General features: G+C 56.4%; 7 protein-coding genes across 7 annotated transcripts; 3 read left to right on the top strand and 4 right to left on the bottom strand.

Moving 5' to 3' along the window:
* Positions 1-187: 187 nt before the first annotated feature.
* On the bottom strand, positions 188-1,191 carry CCMA1212_002701 (Sphingolipid long chain base-responsive protein PIL1; the record flags this gene model as incomplete). The annotated part of the gene is made up of 2 exons (XM_073700077.1): positions 188-472; positions 559-1,191. 2 exons carry the CDS (start codon positions 1,189-1,191, stop codon positions 188-190), a joined length of 918 nt encoding a protein of 305 aa, XP_073561400.1.
* A 929-nt stretch (positions 1,192-2,120) lies between these two features.
* Positions 2,121-2,342, bottom strand: CCMA1212_002700 (uncharacterized protein; the record flags this gene model as incomplete). The annotated part of the gene is made up of 1 exon (XM_073700076.1): positions 2,121-2,342. One exon carries the CDS (start codon positions 2,340-2,342, stop codon positions 2,121-2,123), a length of 222 nt encoding a protein of 73 aa, XP_073561401.1.
* Positions 2,343-3,439: 1,097 nt separating this feature from the next.
* Positions 3,440-5,174, bottom strand: CCMA1212_002699 (Dolichyl-diphosphooligosaccharide-protein glycosyltransferase subunit 1B; the record flags this gene model as incomplete). Its single annotated transcript, XM_073700075.1, has 4 exons — positions 3,440-3,716; positions 3,780-4,628; positions 4,694-5,025; positions 5,166-5,174. 4 exons carry the CDS (start codon positions 5,172-5,174, stop codon positions 3,440-3,442), a joined length of 1,467 nt encoding a protein of 488 aa, XP_073561351.1.
* A 992-nt stretch (positions 5,175-6,166) lies between these two features.
* On the top strand, positions 6,167-8,508 carry CCMA1212_002698 (Hexokinase; the record flags this gene model as incomplete). The annotated part of the gene is made up of 6 exons (XM_073700074.1): positions 6,167-6,240; positions 6,783-6,927; positions 6,989-7,014; positions 7,076-7,486; positions 7,563-8,017; positions 8,085-8,508. The coding sequence occupies exons 2-6, from the start codon at positions 6,798-6,800 to the stop codon at positions 8,506-8,508; spliced, it is 1,446 nt and encodes a 481-aa protein (XP_073561352.1). The 5' UTR covers positions 6,167-6,240; positions 6,783-6,797.
* Positions 8,509-8,685: 177 nt separating this feature from the next.
* On the bottom strand, positions 8,686-10,089 carry CCMA1212_002697 (Protein arginine N-methyltransferase 2; the record flags this gene model as incomplete). The annotated part of the gene is made up of 2 exons (XM_073700073.1): positions 8,686-8,720; positions 8,781-10,089. The coding sequence occupies 2 exons, from the start codon at positions 10,087-10,089 to the stop codon at positions 8,686-8,688; spliced, it is 1,344 nt and encodes a 447-aa protein (XP_073561357.1).
* Positions 10,090-11,135: 1,046 nt separating this feature from the next.
* Positions 11,136-13,688, top strand: CCMA1212_002696 (Vacuolar transporter chaperone 4; the record flags this gene model as incomplete). The annotated part of the gene is made up of 3 exons (XM_073700072.1): positions 11,136-11,666; positions 11,739-13,340; positions 13,407-13,688. 3 exons carry the CDS (start codon positions 11,136-11,138, stop codon positions 13,686-13,688), a joined length of 2,415 nt encoding a protein of 804 aa, XP_073561358.1.
* A 507-nt stretch (positions 13,689-14,195) lies between these two features.
* CCMA1212_002695 (putative NADP-dependent mannitol dehydrogenase) lies at positions 14,196-15,349 on the top strand (the record flags this gene model as incomplete). Its single annotated transcript, XM_073700071.1, has 5 exons — positions 14,196-14,398; positions 14,469-14,545; positions 14,616-14,699; positions 14,791-14,859; positions 14,949-15,349. The coding sequence occupies 5 exons, from the start codon at positions 14,196-14,198 to the stop codon at positions 15,347-15,349; spliced, it is 834 nt and encodes a 277-aa protein (XP_073561359.1).
* Between the last annotated feature and the right edge of the window lie 27 nt (positions 15,350-15,376).

Here is a 15,376-nt window from a genome sequence, read left to right as displayed (position 1 = left end):
AGCCCCCAACGACCCAAACTATCAAGATGCTATCACAGACGTATAAATCAAATGGACCGAAAAGGCATCGCCGAAACACTGTCATAATAACTCAAGAGCAACCAGATCCCACAGCAACGAGAGCTGAAAACAAAACCCTCCATGAGCAACCATCATGTAGAGGCTTCACCACACCTCACAGCACTGCCTAACCGCTGGCCGCAGGCGAACTCCTCTCGCCGTCTGATCCATACTCGCTGGCAGACCTAGACTCGGGCGTCCAATCCTTGAGATCGTCCTTAGCATCGTTCAGGATCTGGCGAGCCTGGGTATCGCCCGTCCAGGGCTCGGGACCGCTTCCAGGCGGCACCGCCTCATAGTCGAGAAGCCTGAGAAGACGGTGGCCGTGCCGGGCCATGATGGTTTGCTTCTCGGCGCGCTCAATGACTGCATCAAACTCTTTCCGGTATGCTTCCTTGAAGTTCTGGCGAGTCTGTGATTAAGGGCCGGGTTAGCAAACACAAGTTCTCACACATGTATAGTACATAAAAGCAAAAAAGGGGGAATTCCGCCACTTACAACGTTGGTCAACTGCGCCTCGGCGACCAGATTCTTAGCCCTTGCCCTCTGAAACTCTTGCTCAAGCATGACCACCCTGTCGCTCTGAGGGTCCTTGGCCATGATCCTTTGGAGCTCGTCCGTGACTCTCTGCATCCCCTCGCGGCTCGGGTGAACGCTCCTCTCCGTGTCGCGGATCAGCTTGAGGTGAGTGCGCGCAATGTCCGCCGCAACCGCGTACTTCCTGTCCAGCTCCCCAATCTCGGTAAGAATCACGCCCACCTTGTCGGCCAGGTCGCTGATGGCGGCGTCGGGCGTCTGCTCGCCCCAGTCGGCGAGCTGCACGGCCACCGTCACCCGTCGCTGGCCCGCCGTCTCGTACGCGTTGCCCACGTCCCTCGTGCCCTTGACCAGACGAAACATCTTCTGGGAGAGCTCGGGCTCGCGGAGGGAGGCGATGGACAGCCCGAGCATGCGGTCCTTCATCGTGCTGGACCTCGACCTGTTGGAGCGGGCGGACATTTCACGACTCCTGGTCGGGGGAACGAAGAATGGCTCTTGGGGCTTGGACGACGAGTCGGCCGTGTCGTCGACGGGTGGCTGGACGGGCTGCTGGGTCTGGGGGACGGGCGTTTCGGAGGCAGCTGTAGACATGATGATACCTACGATATGTTATGACTGATAGTAGAGGAGACCCCAACACGAGAATAGCGAAGAATGGATGTAGATGACACTGTCGAAAGAGCAATGGAAGAGTACGAGAAAAGCTGATGTAGCAACACGGTATCTGGTAGATGTGATTCAGCAGGCGGCTTTGGCGGGATTTGAAGGAGATTGTGATGCCTTATAAACCGCAGGAGGCCTTGATGCAGTGTGCCTTCCATCGCAGATGGCGATCCTTTGTCGCTGAACAGACTGAATCGTGCCTTTCTCATGGCTGAGAGGCTCATGTTGGAGCTACGGGCAGGCAGCGTTCATGCTGACGAGAATGAACGGCCAATGCTGAGATGGATGAAAAGATGTAGAGGCGAGCATGTTGCTGAACACTGAATCAAAGAAACCTCGGTCTTGATATTCTATCCCGAGGCGGCTGTGTAGCAGGATTTGCCATTATGGGCACAAACAGCGGAAAGGGCGAGCTGTTTGTTCCAAGGCGCAATGCACCGTTGTCGTGTGGAAGAGGAAGAGCTCGATTGCGTGGTTCGACGTCGGCCTTGACTTGTTGGGGAGAACAGGAAGAGGATGCATAAGTCCAATGATGCGTGATATCGCGGATATGGTCTGGTTGGATGTAGATGTTTGATCAGAGGCTTTGGTCGCCAAAAATGTACAGTTCCAGCATATATCATCGCATGAGCATGTCTTTATTATATCCTTAGGTAAGTCGTAGGCGTAGGATAAGACGTCGTAGAGTATCCAACGCCGTCATCGCATCCAAGTCCCATATCCTCATTATCCGTCGCTTTCCTCGCGATGCCATCATATTAACCCGACCGAATCCCGCTCTAACACCGCAGAGCACGCATGTTTGAACCAAAGCAAAACCATACCAAATAATGAAACAAATCAAAAGGTACCAGCGTCTACCGAGTGTACACAACCCTCGTCGGCTCCTCATACACGACCCTAGTCGGCACGCTGCGGCGGTAGCTGCTGGAGCTGACGCGCGGGCTGTAGCGCTCGACGGCGGAGTAGCTGGCCCGCGGCGAGTGGTGGTGATGGTGGTGGTGATGGCGGTACGGCCGGGCGGGGATGATTTCCTCTTGGTAGTAGTATTTCGCCTTTGGCTCCACGGAGAAGCACATGTTTTGCGTTTGGGGATTGCTTGAGGCGTAGAGGTTGGGTGTGTGTTCTCCTGTGAGAGCAATTGTTTCCCCTGCTGGATAGGCCCCAAGTGATGACACAAATGAATCTCGATTTGGCGATTGATGTTAATTGTTTGGCGGATCTGGTGGACTGTACGGCGGTGATATTCAGATCAAAGAGAGGCGAGAATGGGCTTGAAGCTCTCGTACGTGCAGTCATGAGATTATTGCAAGTTACAACAAAGAAGTTCGAACAAAGCTTTCGCCAGGCACAGAAAGGGAACGTCCCGTTTCTTTAAATAGGTAACCAGCACAGCATCCGGGCATGACACAACTCATACACTTTCATCTTTCGATCCCGTGGCCAAGTTTCTGACCCCTGTTCCATACCGCCATACATAAGGTACAGCGTGGAGGCCCTGCGCCACTCCACCATCCTGCAGCACATACAAGCCGACGCAAGGCATCCATGTGCTGCTGCTATGAAGTGGGAGGGCTGCTAGTAGGTACTTAGCAACAGTGAGGCCAGAAATGAGATGATGCTGGCATAGCCTCGGTGCTTGGAAGCTGTTCCTCGCCTTGGCCGGACCTAAGCTGCTTCGAGCTGGATCTCGACGAGGTTGCCCAAAATGTGAGGCGTCTGCATCCATCCGCTGGGCTGTTATGGTACTTGGGCTCTTCATGGGGCGCTTTGTCTTGGCTTCGCGTCTGAAAGGATCGCTGCATCTTTGCAGCATCTTCATTTCAGCCATGACAGCAGAGGCGCTAATGGCGTCATCGCAGAGCTCCAAGATCTGCACGATCCAATGAGGCGCTGGTCAATGTTCACAGCCCATCGTCAACATCATTCTACAAGACTCTACCGCCGGCTGAAATGGAAACCAAGACACATGCGCCGGCAAAGAAGAAAACAGAAACTTGCTTGATATTCTACCACTGAGCTCGCTATGTAAAGGTAGCCACTGCCAGCGGGCTGATGATACTCGGCGCGCCATACTTCGTACAAGGTCAAATAAATCCCATCCATCGTTTTGCTGGGCCGTGCAGCTTCAAATTTGACAATCCTCTACTATCCCCCAAGATCCAATTCATGTCTTTCATTTGGATGAGAATCCCACCTGCACCTTTCCAACCGCCCATGCGGCGGCATAGACAGCAAGCATGCTCGCGAAGATCACCACAGGCTTGCGCAGAGTGCCCGTCAAGGGCGTCTCGTAGGAGATGACGAGATCCCGAAATCGATGCTCGTCCACCAGATTCTTGGCCTTGATGGTAACAGCCGTCCGGCCAGCCGTGTCAAGATACGTCTTGTGTACACCGATGGATGTCTCGACAATCGATGAGTCGGGGACGCTGGTGTAGAATTTGACATTCCTATCCGACTGTTAGCAACTACACAGATACTACTGCGCCTAGGCGTTCAAGAGGGGCACTCACTCAGATCCCTCCGGCAAGAGGACGCGGACGTTGACCTCGCCGTACTCGACACCCTCCACCTGCTTCGGCCCCTCTAAAAAGGGCACCTTTAGCACATGGCCTCCGCTGGCGGTGTTGCGCAGCACGTTGGCCGCGTTGGTGTTCCAGCCAATGGTGAACGGGTACTTCCAGCCGCCAAAGACGGGGTATCGGGGCTTCAGCTCCAGCATGGCCTCTCGCTTGCTGCTCCTGAATCGCGAGGTCGACACGTTGCCAATGGTGTCGATGAAGTAGGGGTCGACGCTGCCGATCTGGAGAGGGAACTTGAGCTCCTTCAATGCCATGGTAGCGGGTTGGTAGAACTGGGATTGAGCCCACTTGACGCGGTTGAAGAGGGAGGAGAGGTTGGCACCTCGATGGTACAAGGTGTACCTCTCCTCAAACGCAACGTTGCCGCCCCAGTGGCTGACTTCAATGTCTCTCTCGAGCGTCGAAACGTGGATCACGGGCTTGGTGAACTCGAACCTGACCTGGGCGGGGAAATAGGCGCCGGCCGGCTGCTCGTCAAAGGGTCCGTACAGCATCTTACTGCCATGCTTCTCGGGATACTCCTTGCCTCCAGGGCCGGTAGTCGTCGTGTACTCTGGGATGTTGACCGTCGAGAACTTGACCTCGGTCTTTTGCTTCAGGGTCGGGTAAGCCGACGGGGCGTAGAGAGAAAAGTCGTAGACCAGGAATTGCTGTTCGTCTTGGGCAATTGAGGCCGGGAGAGGGCGATACGAGTCGAGGTAGTACCATGAGATGGCGAGGGGGTATTGGCCGCCGGCCTTGAGAGGTGTCGGGAGAGTGATGCGGTAGTATTGGACGTCGCTGGAGATGGGTAACCGTCAACACCGCGAAGCATCATTCACCAGAACATGGTGCAATGCACGTACCTCGAGCCATCATACTCCACCAAGTCAACCGCAAAGGGCCCAATCGTGTCATCCTTGCGATCCTTGGCCTCAAGGCCACCAACTCGCGCAATCTGGCCGGCAGTAAACGGCAGAAAGTACTCGGCCTGCGGCTCGCTGGCAACGTTCTCGACCAGAACGTTGATCTGCTCCTTTGCGTAGCTCTTCTCGACCGAAATGACATGCACCAGGTTGGTGTTCTTGAAGACTGGTGGGGGCTTGAAGTCGACGGGCAGAGTGACCGTGGAGAGGGCGCTGCAAGGCCCCGCGGCCAGGAGGCCCAGCAGCGTCGCAAATACTGACAGCGACTTCATCTCGACGAGGGCATTGACCGGGATTGGGCGAGCCCTGCGCAATGGGACGGAGGTTCAGCGGCTGTCTGTCTTGGCTCTCGATCGCGAGACTGTGGCAGCTTCGCTCTCTGTTTGGTGTTAGTGCGAGCATTGAAGCATACGTCGCCCATTCGATAACGATAAGCGACGAGCTTGGGGGGAGAGCTCTGGAGTTGGCCAATCAGCGGCCGCAGCGGGGAGCTGGTGGCGGCGATATGAATTTCCGGGCGTCGCAAAATGCAGGGAAATGGCACCTGGTAAGCCTGGCCCGGGTTGCCGTCCTGCTTGAAGCTTCAGGTCGTTTCCGGGCGTTGGAGAGGCAAGTTGGACGGTGGAGACATTGACGCCAAACGGTGCATTGACTTTTGGCTGGCTGGGCAGCAAGGATCGAGCTAGAATATGCCGGCATATACAGGGTGATCTGGGAGAGGGAGGAAAGCGCCTCATGGCGGGCACATGTGATGGAGTCTGATAAGAGTCTTCGTACCGTTGAGAGCAATTGTCAAGGAAGATTGTGGTATAAGCGCCACTGATTTACACTGTCGATACCCGCAATTACTTGCGCACATTGAGATGAACATATTCGCATCTTCAGTCTGCGTGGTGTTAGCAGTCAAAGCGCTCAGCTCCGGCTTCTGATGATGCCCGTGTCTGCCCATCGAGGCTGGGTCGTCTAGGTACAGGACATGTAGAGTCTAGACGCTGCCTCAACGCCCGTGTACCGGCCGGATGGGGCACCGCAGGTCCGCTAAACGAATGCACTGGGGACTGCGATAGCCCTGAGCAGCAGCCGGTTCCAGCAGCCAACCAGAGCTGGAAGCATCGGCTAGGGGGGCCCAACGAATGAACTGGATGGAACCCAGCCCAACTCTCATCAAAAGCCTTTATAGCTCCAGCTCGCTTCCCCGTGTCTCACGCTTTTTGCTCCTTTGCTGGCCGGACTCGGACCTCTTGCGAGTTTTGCTCAACCAACAATCCCTCCTATCCGAACCCTTCTGACTCTCTGGCCTTGCTGCCTCGACGCTCAATCCCTCGCTGACGCCTCAGCCACCGCGTGTGCTTGACTGCCCTCACGCTCAGCTCACCTTTTGCTCCGGGAGCCTCCTGTTACACTTTTCAACAGCTACCCCGCCAGACCCCGCGATCCCACCGTCAAAATGGTTGGACTCGGACCTCGCCCGCCTCCCTCTAGAAAGGGTATGTTTGAGTTTCCCATCAGATTTCAGATGCCATCTTCTCGTTTTACCCTGAATTCTGCTTTCGTCCCTCTTCTCCAATTCCTTCTCCCGCTTGTCCTGGCACAGTGCCCGCTGCCGTCTTGCTTCTTTGCTGCCCTTTCCGGCCCATATCAGGCCATTGTTTCCGTGGACACACGACACATTTGCCGCTATCAAGACGCCTTCAAACTACCCACTTGGATCAGTGTCCAGGATAAAGAAACGACGCCTAGTAGGAGTGAGGCGGGATTAGCCTTCAAGCCAAAATGTCCTGCTCTGCAAGCCTTACTCGATTCCTGGCTAAGGCAAGGGGTCAAGAGTCCCGCCGTAACGTCATCTCCAAGTTGCACAGGACGGCCAGTCTGGCGCCAGGTACATGTACCACGTCATGTTACTAGGCAACCAACATAAAAAAAAAAAAACGGCCATATATAGCCGCTTGGTGATCCTACTAGTTTCGCCTCGTTCCCCTTCTCCACATGCGGAACTCGGGTTATCAGACGTCTGGCAGTGCTGTAGCAGAAAATACTGACCATCATGCTAGGCTCAGCTGCGGATTTGCCCAAGGATCTCCTCAACGAGGTGAGGAAGCTGGAGGAGATCTTCACCGTCGACACCGCCAAGCTCAAGGAGATCACGAACCACTTTGTCAATGAGCTCGCCAAAGGTATGTGCCGATTGTGTGTGTTGACGTCCATCGTACCGCAGGCTAATGTTTGGCTTCACAGGTCTCAGTGTGGAAGGGGGCAGCATCGTGCGTAACAGAATCCTTCGAGATTGAGTGTTTGGTGCCTCGTATTCTAACAACCATCCAGCCTATGAACCCTACCTGGGTCATGTCTTACCCCGATGGCCACGAGACCGGCTCTTTCCTGGCTCTTGATATGGGCGGCACCAACCTGCGGGTGTGTGAAATCACCCTGACGGACCGCAAGTCAGAGTTCGACATCATCCAGTCCAAGTATCGTATGCCGGAAGAGCTCAAGACGGGCTCCAGCGAGGAGCTGTGGGAGTACATCGCTGATTGCCTGCACCAATTCATCGAGACTCACCACGGCGACTGCAGCAAGTTGGAAGCTATGCCTCTTGGCTTCACCTTCTCTTACCCGGCCACTCAGCACTACATTGACGAGGGCATCCTGCAGCGCTGGACCAAGGGCTTCGATATTGCTGGTGTGGAGGGGCGCAACGTCGTACCCATGTTCGAGGCTGCTATTGCTAAGCGTGTAAGTGGTCTTCCGGGGGCCCCCTCTAACTACGTGGGCGTAGCCTTCTGAGACTTGCTCACATGTGACATGATAGGGTGTGCCCATCAAACTGTCGGCTTTGATCAACGACACGACAGGCACCTTGATTGCTTCCGCCTACACAGACTCCAAGGTGAAGATTGGCTGCATCTTCGGAACTGGATGTAATGCCGCCTACATGGAGGATTGCGGCTCCATCCCCAAGCTGGCGCACATGAACCTCCCCCCTGACTGCCCCATGGCCATCAACTGCGAGTGGGGTGCTTTTGACAACGAGCACAAGGTTCTGCCTCGCACCAAGTACGACATCGCCATCGACGAGGACTCTCCTCGCCCTGGCCAGCAGGCGTTCGAGAAGATGATTGCAGGTCTCTACTTGGGCGAGATCTTCCGACTGGTCCTGGTGGATCTGCATGACAACAAGGATACTCACATCTTTGAGAACCAGGACATTTCTCTTCTCCGCAGGCCCTACACTTTGGATTCATCTTTCCTATCTGGCATTGAAGAGTGAGCTTCCACCCCGACCAACACCTACAACTGCAGGGCTTGCGATGGAAACTAATCGATGACAAAGGGACCCCTTCGAGAACCTCCAAGAGACCTTTGATACCTTCCAGTCGAAGCTCAACATCACACCTACAGGACCCGAGCTCGAGCTGGTCCGGAGACTGGCAGAGCTCATCGGAACGCGAGCTGCCAGACTGTCCGCCTGCGGTGTCGCCGCCATCTGCAAGAAGAAGAACTTTGAGAGCTGCCACGTCGGTGCCGACGGGTCCGTCTTCAACAAGTACCCTCACTTCAAGGCCCGCGGCGCCAAGGCCCTGCGAGAGATCCTCGACTGGCCCGCAAAGACCAACCCCAAGGAGGAGGATCCCGTGGAGATCCTGGCGGCCGAGGACGGCAGCGGTGTTGGCGCGGCCCTGATTGCGGCCCTGACGCTCAAGCGTGCCAAGGCTGGCAACCTGGCCGGCATTTTGCATCCTGAGAATTTTGTCTAGATTGGAACATGTTTTGTCTGAGCCAAAAGTACCTATACGATGATTATTACCAAAAGAAGACGGCTATAATATACATATTCCTTTATTGATGACTCTTTGTTCCCAAAAGATGATTCTATGTATATTCTCAACAAGCACTCCGCCTGGGTATATGATTGCATCCATGTCTCGTCCGCGTCAACCCATAAAGGTGCAGATGGGTAGCCTGTACTCTGTCCAATTGTTAGTCACGGCCAGCATTCCTGTGCTACTGAAAAGGGGGGGAAACTCACTGTCCAGCGTCCAGTACCGCCGTCGAACGCCCTCCCACTCTCCTTGGCCATCCTTGTCCAGCTGGGCCATGTCAACGTCGCTCTCCTCCCATTCCACGTCCAATCCCGCATCAGCGCAGTGCATCTCCACCACCCTCGTGTAGACGTCGTAGCACACCCTCCGATCCGCACCGAGGCCGTTGAAGAAGCTGAACCGGCCCCCCTGATCCAGCAGAGCAGGAACCCACTCCATGATGAACGTCCGCAGCTGCGAGTAGTCCTCGCCAAAGGTATCAAAGTAGATGGCATCGTACAGGTAGCCCTGCTCGGCGAGCAGCGGGACGACGTCCTGCCACCTGCCCTTGCAGACCTGGAACTCGCCCTTCTCGGGTGCGCTCTCCTCCCAGGCGGCGCCAAAGGCGCTTCCGGGGCTGGCAATGTGCGCGAGCACGTCCGGGTGGGCCTCGATGATGTGGTGGCGCGAGGGCTTGAGGTCGGCGAACATGCCGTCGATGATGCCCATGCCGAAGCCGACGTTGAGGACGCGCTTGCCGGATGGGCTGCCGGGGAGGAGGGCGGCGACGGAGCGGCGCATGATGTCCGTCTCCCAGGACATCATGACGCCGTTGAGGTCGGCGTCGAGGAGCTTGTTGGCGTCGTAGACGAGGTCTGACTGGAGGTATTCTTTGCTGGTGACGGGTTTTTCGTCGGCGTCGGGGGGGACGAATGTTGATGGTTCTGGGTCTTGGGCGGTTTCGGCCTTGGTTTCTTCTTTCTGTTCGTCTGCTTCAGCAGCGGCGTCTTCTTCTTCTTCTTGTGCGACTTGGTCGTCCTCGTCTTCGTCTTCGCCGGAGGAGAGCTCTTCGTAGCCATCCATCAGGGCAAAGAGGATCTCTGCGCGAACGCCAGCGTCGACGCACATGTTGTACAATGCTTTTCGACCAAGGCGGTAGGCGACGCAGCCGGGCGTCTCGTTGTTGGCATCGACGTCGTTCCAGATGGCGCCGGAGAAGAAGAGCGCCTGGACGACCTCGCGGGCCTCCTCCACGCAGCCATCCTCGCCCTCGTCTTCCTCCTCAGCCTCGCCCTGTTCGCCAGCAGCAGCGTCCTTCTTCTCGGGCTTGTCGGCCGGGCCGCAGGCGCGGATGGCGGCGTGCAGCGGGGTCTCGCCGGTCTTGGGGTCCTGGGCGCTGGCCTTGGTGCGGTCGGCGAGGAGCTTCTTGAGGCCGCTCAGGTCGTGGGCCCAGGCGTGGTGGAGGACATCGCGGGTGTCCTGGGGGCAGTCGGGGGAGATGCGGGCTTGGAGGGAGTCGTCGATTGGGGAGGGCATGGCGGGGTAATGGCTCGTGATGCTCTGTATCTGAGTCCTGGAGTCGTTTCGGTAGGGGTTCGGCTTGATGGATTGGTGGTGAGCCGGAACGGGTCAAGGGTGTTGCAATTATTTGCACCTTGTGTCCTGCTTCTCAAGCTTGAACTCGCAGTAACTCTCAACCCAAGCTGCTGATATCGATCACCACTACCGGCAGCATCACCAGTAAACTCGGGAAAAACAATGAAAAAAATACCTTAGATAAGATAAGGCACCCTATCGACATGGTCCACCAATCCATTTGCATGCGGTCATTCAGCCGGCACTCAGAAGCTAGACTAAGACGGTGAGATGACGCTCGAATGCTTAATCGATTGCTCTAGCGCGCTGCCGCTAAAAGATGCCAGGCTCTGGAGGCGCTACCGAAGGCCAGCGAAGGCTGCTGAAGCCACTGGAGCTCCAGTGGATCGCAGGCGTTCCGTAACGCATGGGTTGGCCGCTGTGGGCCCATCGGTTCCCTTCTCACGTTGCCCAGTTGGTCACCGTGATTCGCCAGGAGCTGCTGCGATTGGCTCGGCAGTGGAGCCTTCTGGCATCGAGGTCCAGCTCCAAGAGGCTGCGAAAAGTCGAGGCCTTGGGACGGTTCGAGTGACGGGGGCTCCGTTTCTTCTCCCACCATCAACGGAAGCGACTTTTGGAAAGATTGCAGCGGCTCACAAAGACTCTACTGCCAACATCACTCACTCAATCTCTCTTCTTATTTGCTGGGGCCTCGAGCAGCCGGGACTGGGCCCTTCGTTTGTGTAGCATCCACTTCTGCCGGCACCCACGAGTCGCTGCCGCAGTTGTGCTCGGTCTGCCCCCATCCGCAAAGGTGAGTTTGGCCTCGGACTCGATACCGGGCAAAGCCTGCAATCGCGCTCTTTGAAACCTTTTCCTCATTGACATCGCTTGTTTCTCTCCCTTGTTCCCTTGCTTCTTCCATCAATTGGACCTCGAGTCTGGCCCGATTGCGCTCCCTGTCGCCCGCCGACCGCCTGTCGAGAGCTCACCAAGCCCGTGTCTCCATGCTGATTGCGAAAGATTACAGGGCCACCGACAAGAACTGGACAGTCCTCCGACCGCGCGGCACATCTTCCCAAGTCGGACCAGGCGTCGTCGTCATGAAGTTCGGCGAGCAGCTGCGGTCGAGCATCATCCGCGAGTACCAGTGGTACTACATCGACTACAATGGCCTCAAGGCCGAGCTCAAGGCCGCCACGGGCCCGCCAGCACCCGACGGCTCTGGCCGCAGGCAGTGGACCGAGGAGGACGAGACGCGCTTCGTCGCCAAGCTCGAGGCCGAGCTCGAGAAGGTGCACACCAAGCAGCAGGTGAAGGCGATGGAAATCTCCCGCCGCATCGCCGTCAGCGAGCGCGAGGTCAAGGAGGTCGTCAACCGGCTCAACGAGCGCGGCCCGGGCGAGGAGGGCCCCAGCGAGGAGGAGTTTATGCTGCTGGAGGAGGACCTGAGCGACATCATTGCCGACGTTCACGACCTGGCCAAGTTTGTCCAGCTCAACTATACCGGGTTCTACAAGATTATCAAGAAGCACGACGTACGCATGCTCCCCTGCTCCTCCGTCGGCAGCTATCCGTTTTCCCTTTGCTAACCGCGCTTGGGGCTGCAGAAAATGACGGGCTGGCACCTCCGTCCCGCCTTCGATACCCGACTCAAGGCCAAGCCTTTCTACAAGGAAAACTACGACGCTTCCGTCATCAAGCTCTCTGCGCTCTACGATCTCGTTCGGACAAGGGGCAACCCCGTCAAGGGCGACAGCGCGGCCGGTGGCTCTCAGGCCAGCTTCATCCGGCAGACGACGAAATACTGGGTGCATCCCGACAATGTGACGGAGCTGAAGCTCATCATCCTCAAGCACTTGCCTGTGTTGGTCTTTAATCCCAGCAAGGAGTTTGAGCAGCAGGACCAAGCCATCACGTCCATCTATTACGACAACCCTGATGGATTCCCCTTGTACGAGGGTCGCCTGAAGAAGACCGAAGGCGCAGAGGCCATTCGACTCCGATGGTATGGTGGGATGAAGACTGAGACCATCTTCGTCGAGCGCAAGACTCACCGAGAAGACTGGACGGGAGAAAAGTCGGTCAAGGCTCGCTTCGCGCTCAAGGAGAAGAATGTCAACGCCTACATGAGAGGCGAGCTGCTGCCGGCCGCCATCTTTGAAAAGGCCCGCAAAGAGGGCAAGAAGTCGGAAAAGGCCATTGCCGAGGACGAGAGGCTGGCCGCCGAGATTCAATACTCGGTCTTGAAGCACGGCTACCAGCCCGTCTGCCGTTCTTTCTACAACCGAACCGCCTTCCAGCTGCCTGCGGACGCCCGAGTGCGCATCTCGCTCGACACGGAGCTGACCATGATTCGAGAGGACAACCTGGACGGCCGGATTCGCTCCGGCGACAACTGGCGACGCACGGACATTGGAGTCGACTATCCCTTTTCCCAGCTCCCCCCCGAGGATATCGTGCGCTTCCCCTACGCCGTCCTCGAGGTGAAGCTCCAGACGCAGGTGGGACAGGAGCCGCCGGAGTGGATCAGACAGGTCATCGCGTCCCATCTGGTGGAGGCCGTCCCCAAGTTCTCCAAGTTCATCCACGGCACTGCTTGCCTGTTCCCCACCCGCATCAAGCTGCTGCCGTACTGGATGCCCCAGATGGATGTCGACATCCGCAAGCCGGTGACGCACGATTTTGGGATCCGCCGGCCCGATATTTCAGGGACGACGACGACATCGGATGATGATGAGGAGGAGCTCGATTCTGACGAGGAGGAAGTGGAAGCCGCTCGTCGCGGTGCTGACAACGGCGAGTCCAGCAGACAGGGCGCAAGGCTTCGCGTCCCCGCCTCCGACACGGAGGGCCAGACGGTTGAGGTGCCCACCGCGAACGAAGACTACCCCATCTATGACTCTGACGACGAGTACGACGAGAACTACGAGCTCGAGGAGGCCAAGAGAGTGGGTGGGTGGCGTTACTATCGAGTCCTTTTCGCGACAAAGGTCAGGGCCGCTGCCTCGGGTGCTTTGAACGCCTTGAAGTACGTGGTCCCGCGCCCTCGCGCAACCGAGATGCCCCGAGCCGCCAGGCTGCAGTCCCTCTTTGGCGACCAGAGGATCCAGCACAAGAGGTTCAGCGCGCCTCCGGGCAAGAAGATTTACGTTCCGGTTCGCGTAGAGCCCAAGGTGTATTTTGCGGCCGAGAGGACGTTCCTTGGATGGGTAAGTCTGGAGCAGCCGTCTTTCCCTTGCCGTGGAGAGTCTTTTACTGACTTTGCATTGTTGTAGCTCGAGTACTCGATTTACATTGGAACGATTGCCACGACGCTCCTCAACTTTGGGGACCACCCTACGCCTACTGCTTTCTGGATCGCTGGCATCTTCACCCTTTTGGCCATCTTTAGTCTTCTATACTCCGTGGGCATCTACTTCTATCGAAGCCGGTCGATTCGCAACCGCAAGGCTGCTCGCTACTATGACCGCTGGGGACCTAGTGCGCTCTGTGTCGCGCTGTTTGTTGCTGCTGGCATCAACTTTGTGTATGAGGGCCGGGAGAGGAAGTACTGGTAAATCCGGGATCACTTTAGGATCCGATTACTGGACTGAGATTGTATGATATGAGCATCAAGTCGCCACCACTGTAGATGGAAGACGGCACATTGGATATTCTTTTTGGAAAGATGAGCTTGGTAATTGTTGTTGCGGGAGGTATGGAAGACGCCATTGGATCAGGAGTTGAGTTGACTTTCAAGCATGTTACAGTACTCTTGGATAGCAGATTGTTTGAATGCGATTCTTTCAATAAGGCAACACGAGGCGCGTCTCACTCATACATGACATGACGCTCATTTAGCCGGGCCTTTTCTCCGTCGATTCTCCGTCGACCGGCCCACAGTCACCCGGAGCCGCGCGGGGGTCATCCGGCATGGCATGCCGTCCATGACGCCTGTTGAGGGGTTTGCTTACGGTTCTATAAGATGGGTTGAGTCTCCCGCAAACTCCTCCCAACTATCTTCCATCTCACACATTTCCCATCCAAGTTTCTTCATCATTTCTATCAAAGAACTCACGCCAACAATGTCCATGACCATCGAGGACTGCACGCGGGTCCGGCCCGGCTTCCCGCGGCCGGTGCCCGACACGACGCCGGACAACGTGCTGCAGCAGTTCCAGATGAAGGGCAAAGTGGTGGTTGTCACTGGCGCGGCGGACGGGATCGGGCTTGCTGTTGCGGAGGGCATGGCTGAAGCTGGTGCGGATGTTGCGATGTGGTACAATTCGTGAGTTGTAAACTTACATGCATGAGAGTGAAAGGTAGTGGGCTTACGTTGGTTTTTTTTTGTTCTTTAGGAACGATGCGGCTGTTGAGAGGGCGAGGGGGTTGGGGGAGATGCATAAGATTAGGGCTGTTGCGTATCAGGTTGACGGTATGAAAATGATTGCCGTGTTTGATGTTGTTGTTAATTGTTTGATCTTTGGCTTACGGGGTTTGTGTAGTTTCCAAGGCGGAGCAGGTGAAGAGGTGTATTGAGCGGGTGGTGGGGGACTTTGGCAAGATTGATGTTTTTGTTGCGAACGCGGGTAAGTTTGACGATATCCATTGTACCTGAAGTCTTGGAGCGCTTTGCTATTGAGAGAAACGCGAGTTGCTGATGATGACGATGGTGTTTAGGGATGGCTATTTCGAAGCCGATTCTGGAGCAGACGTTGGAGGAGTATCAGAAGCAGATGTCTGTAAACGGTCAGTAACCCTAACCCTCTTCGCTCCTTCTTGCTGCTGCTGCTGCTTCTTCATAACTCGAGATAAAAACTCACGTCCCATACATGCAGTCGACGGAGTCGTATTCTGCTCCAAATACATCGGCGAGGTCTTCAAATCCCAAGGCACCGGCAACCTCATCATCACATCCAGCATGTCCGCGCACATTGTCAACGTGCCCGTCGACCAGCCCGTGTACAACGCGACGAAGGCGTTCGTCACGCACTTTGGCAAGTCTCTCGCGCGGGAGTGGCGCGACTTTGCGCGCGTCAACGTCGTCTCGCCGGGGTTCTTTGATACGAAGATGGGCGCGGGGGAGTTTGCGCTGCAGGAGGCGTATCGGATGGCGGCGCTGGGGAGGCAAGGGCACGTCAAGGAGATCAAGGGGGTGTATTTGTGGTTGGGGAGCGAGGCGTCGAGTTTTGTGACGGGGAGTGATGTTTTGGTTGATGGGGGGTATGTGCTTCCTTGATGTGGTTGATGATGTGTATTGTTTAAG

The sequence above is a fragment of the Trichoderma ghanense genome (assembly GCF_004382785.1).
Source record: "Trichoderma ghanense strain CCMA-1212 chromosome Unknown scaffold_2, whole genome shotgun sequence".
In the NCBI taxonomy this organism is placed as follows: Eukaryota; Fungi; Ascomycota; class Sordariomycetes; order Hypocreales; family Hypocreaceae; genus Trichoderma; species Trichoderma ghanense.
The sequence above is the reverse complement of the archived record's forward strand: the minus strand, read 5'-3'. Positions and strand labels throughout refer to the sequence as shown.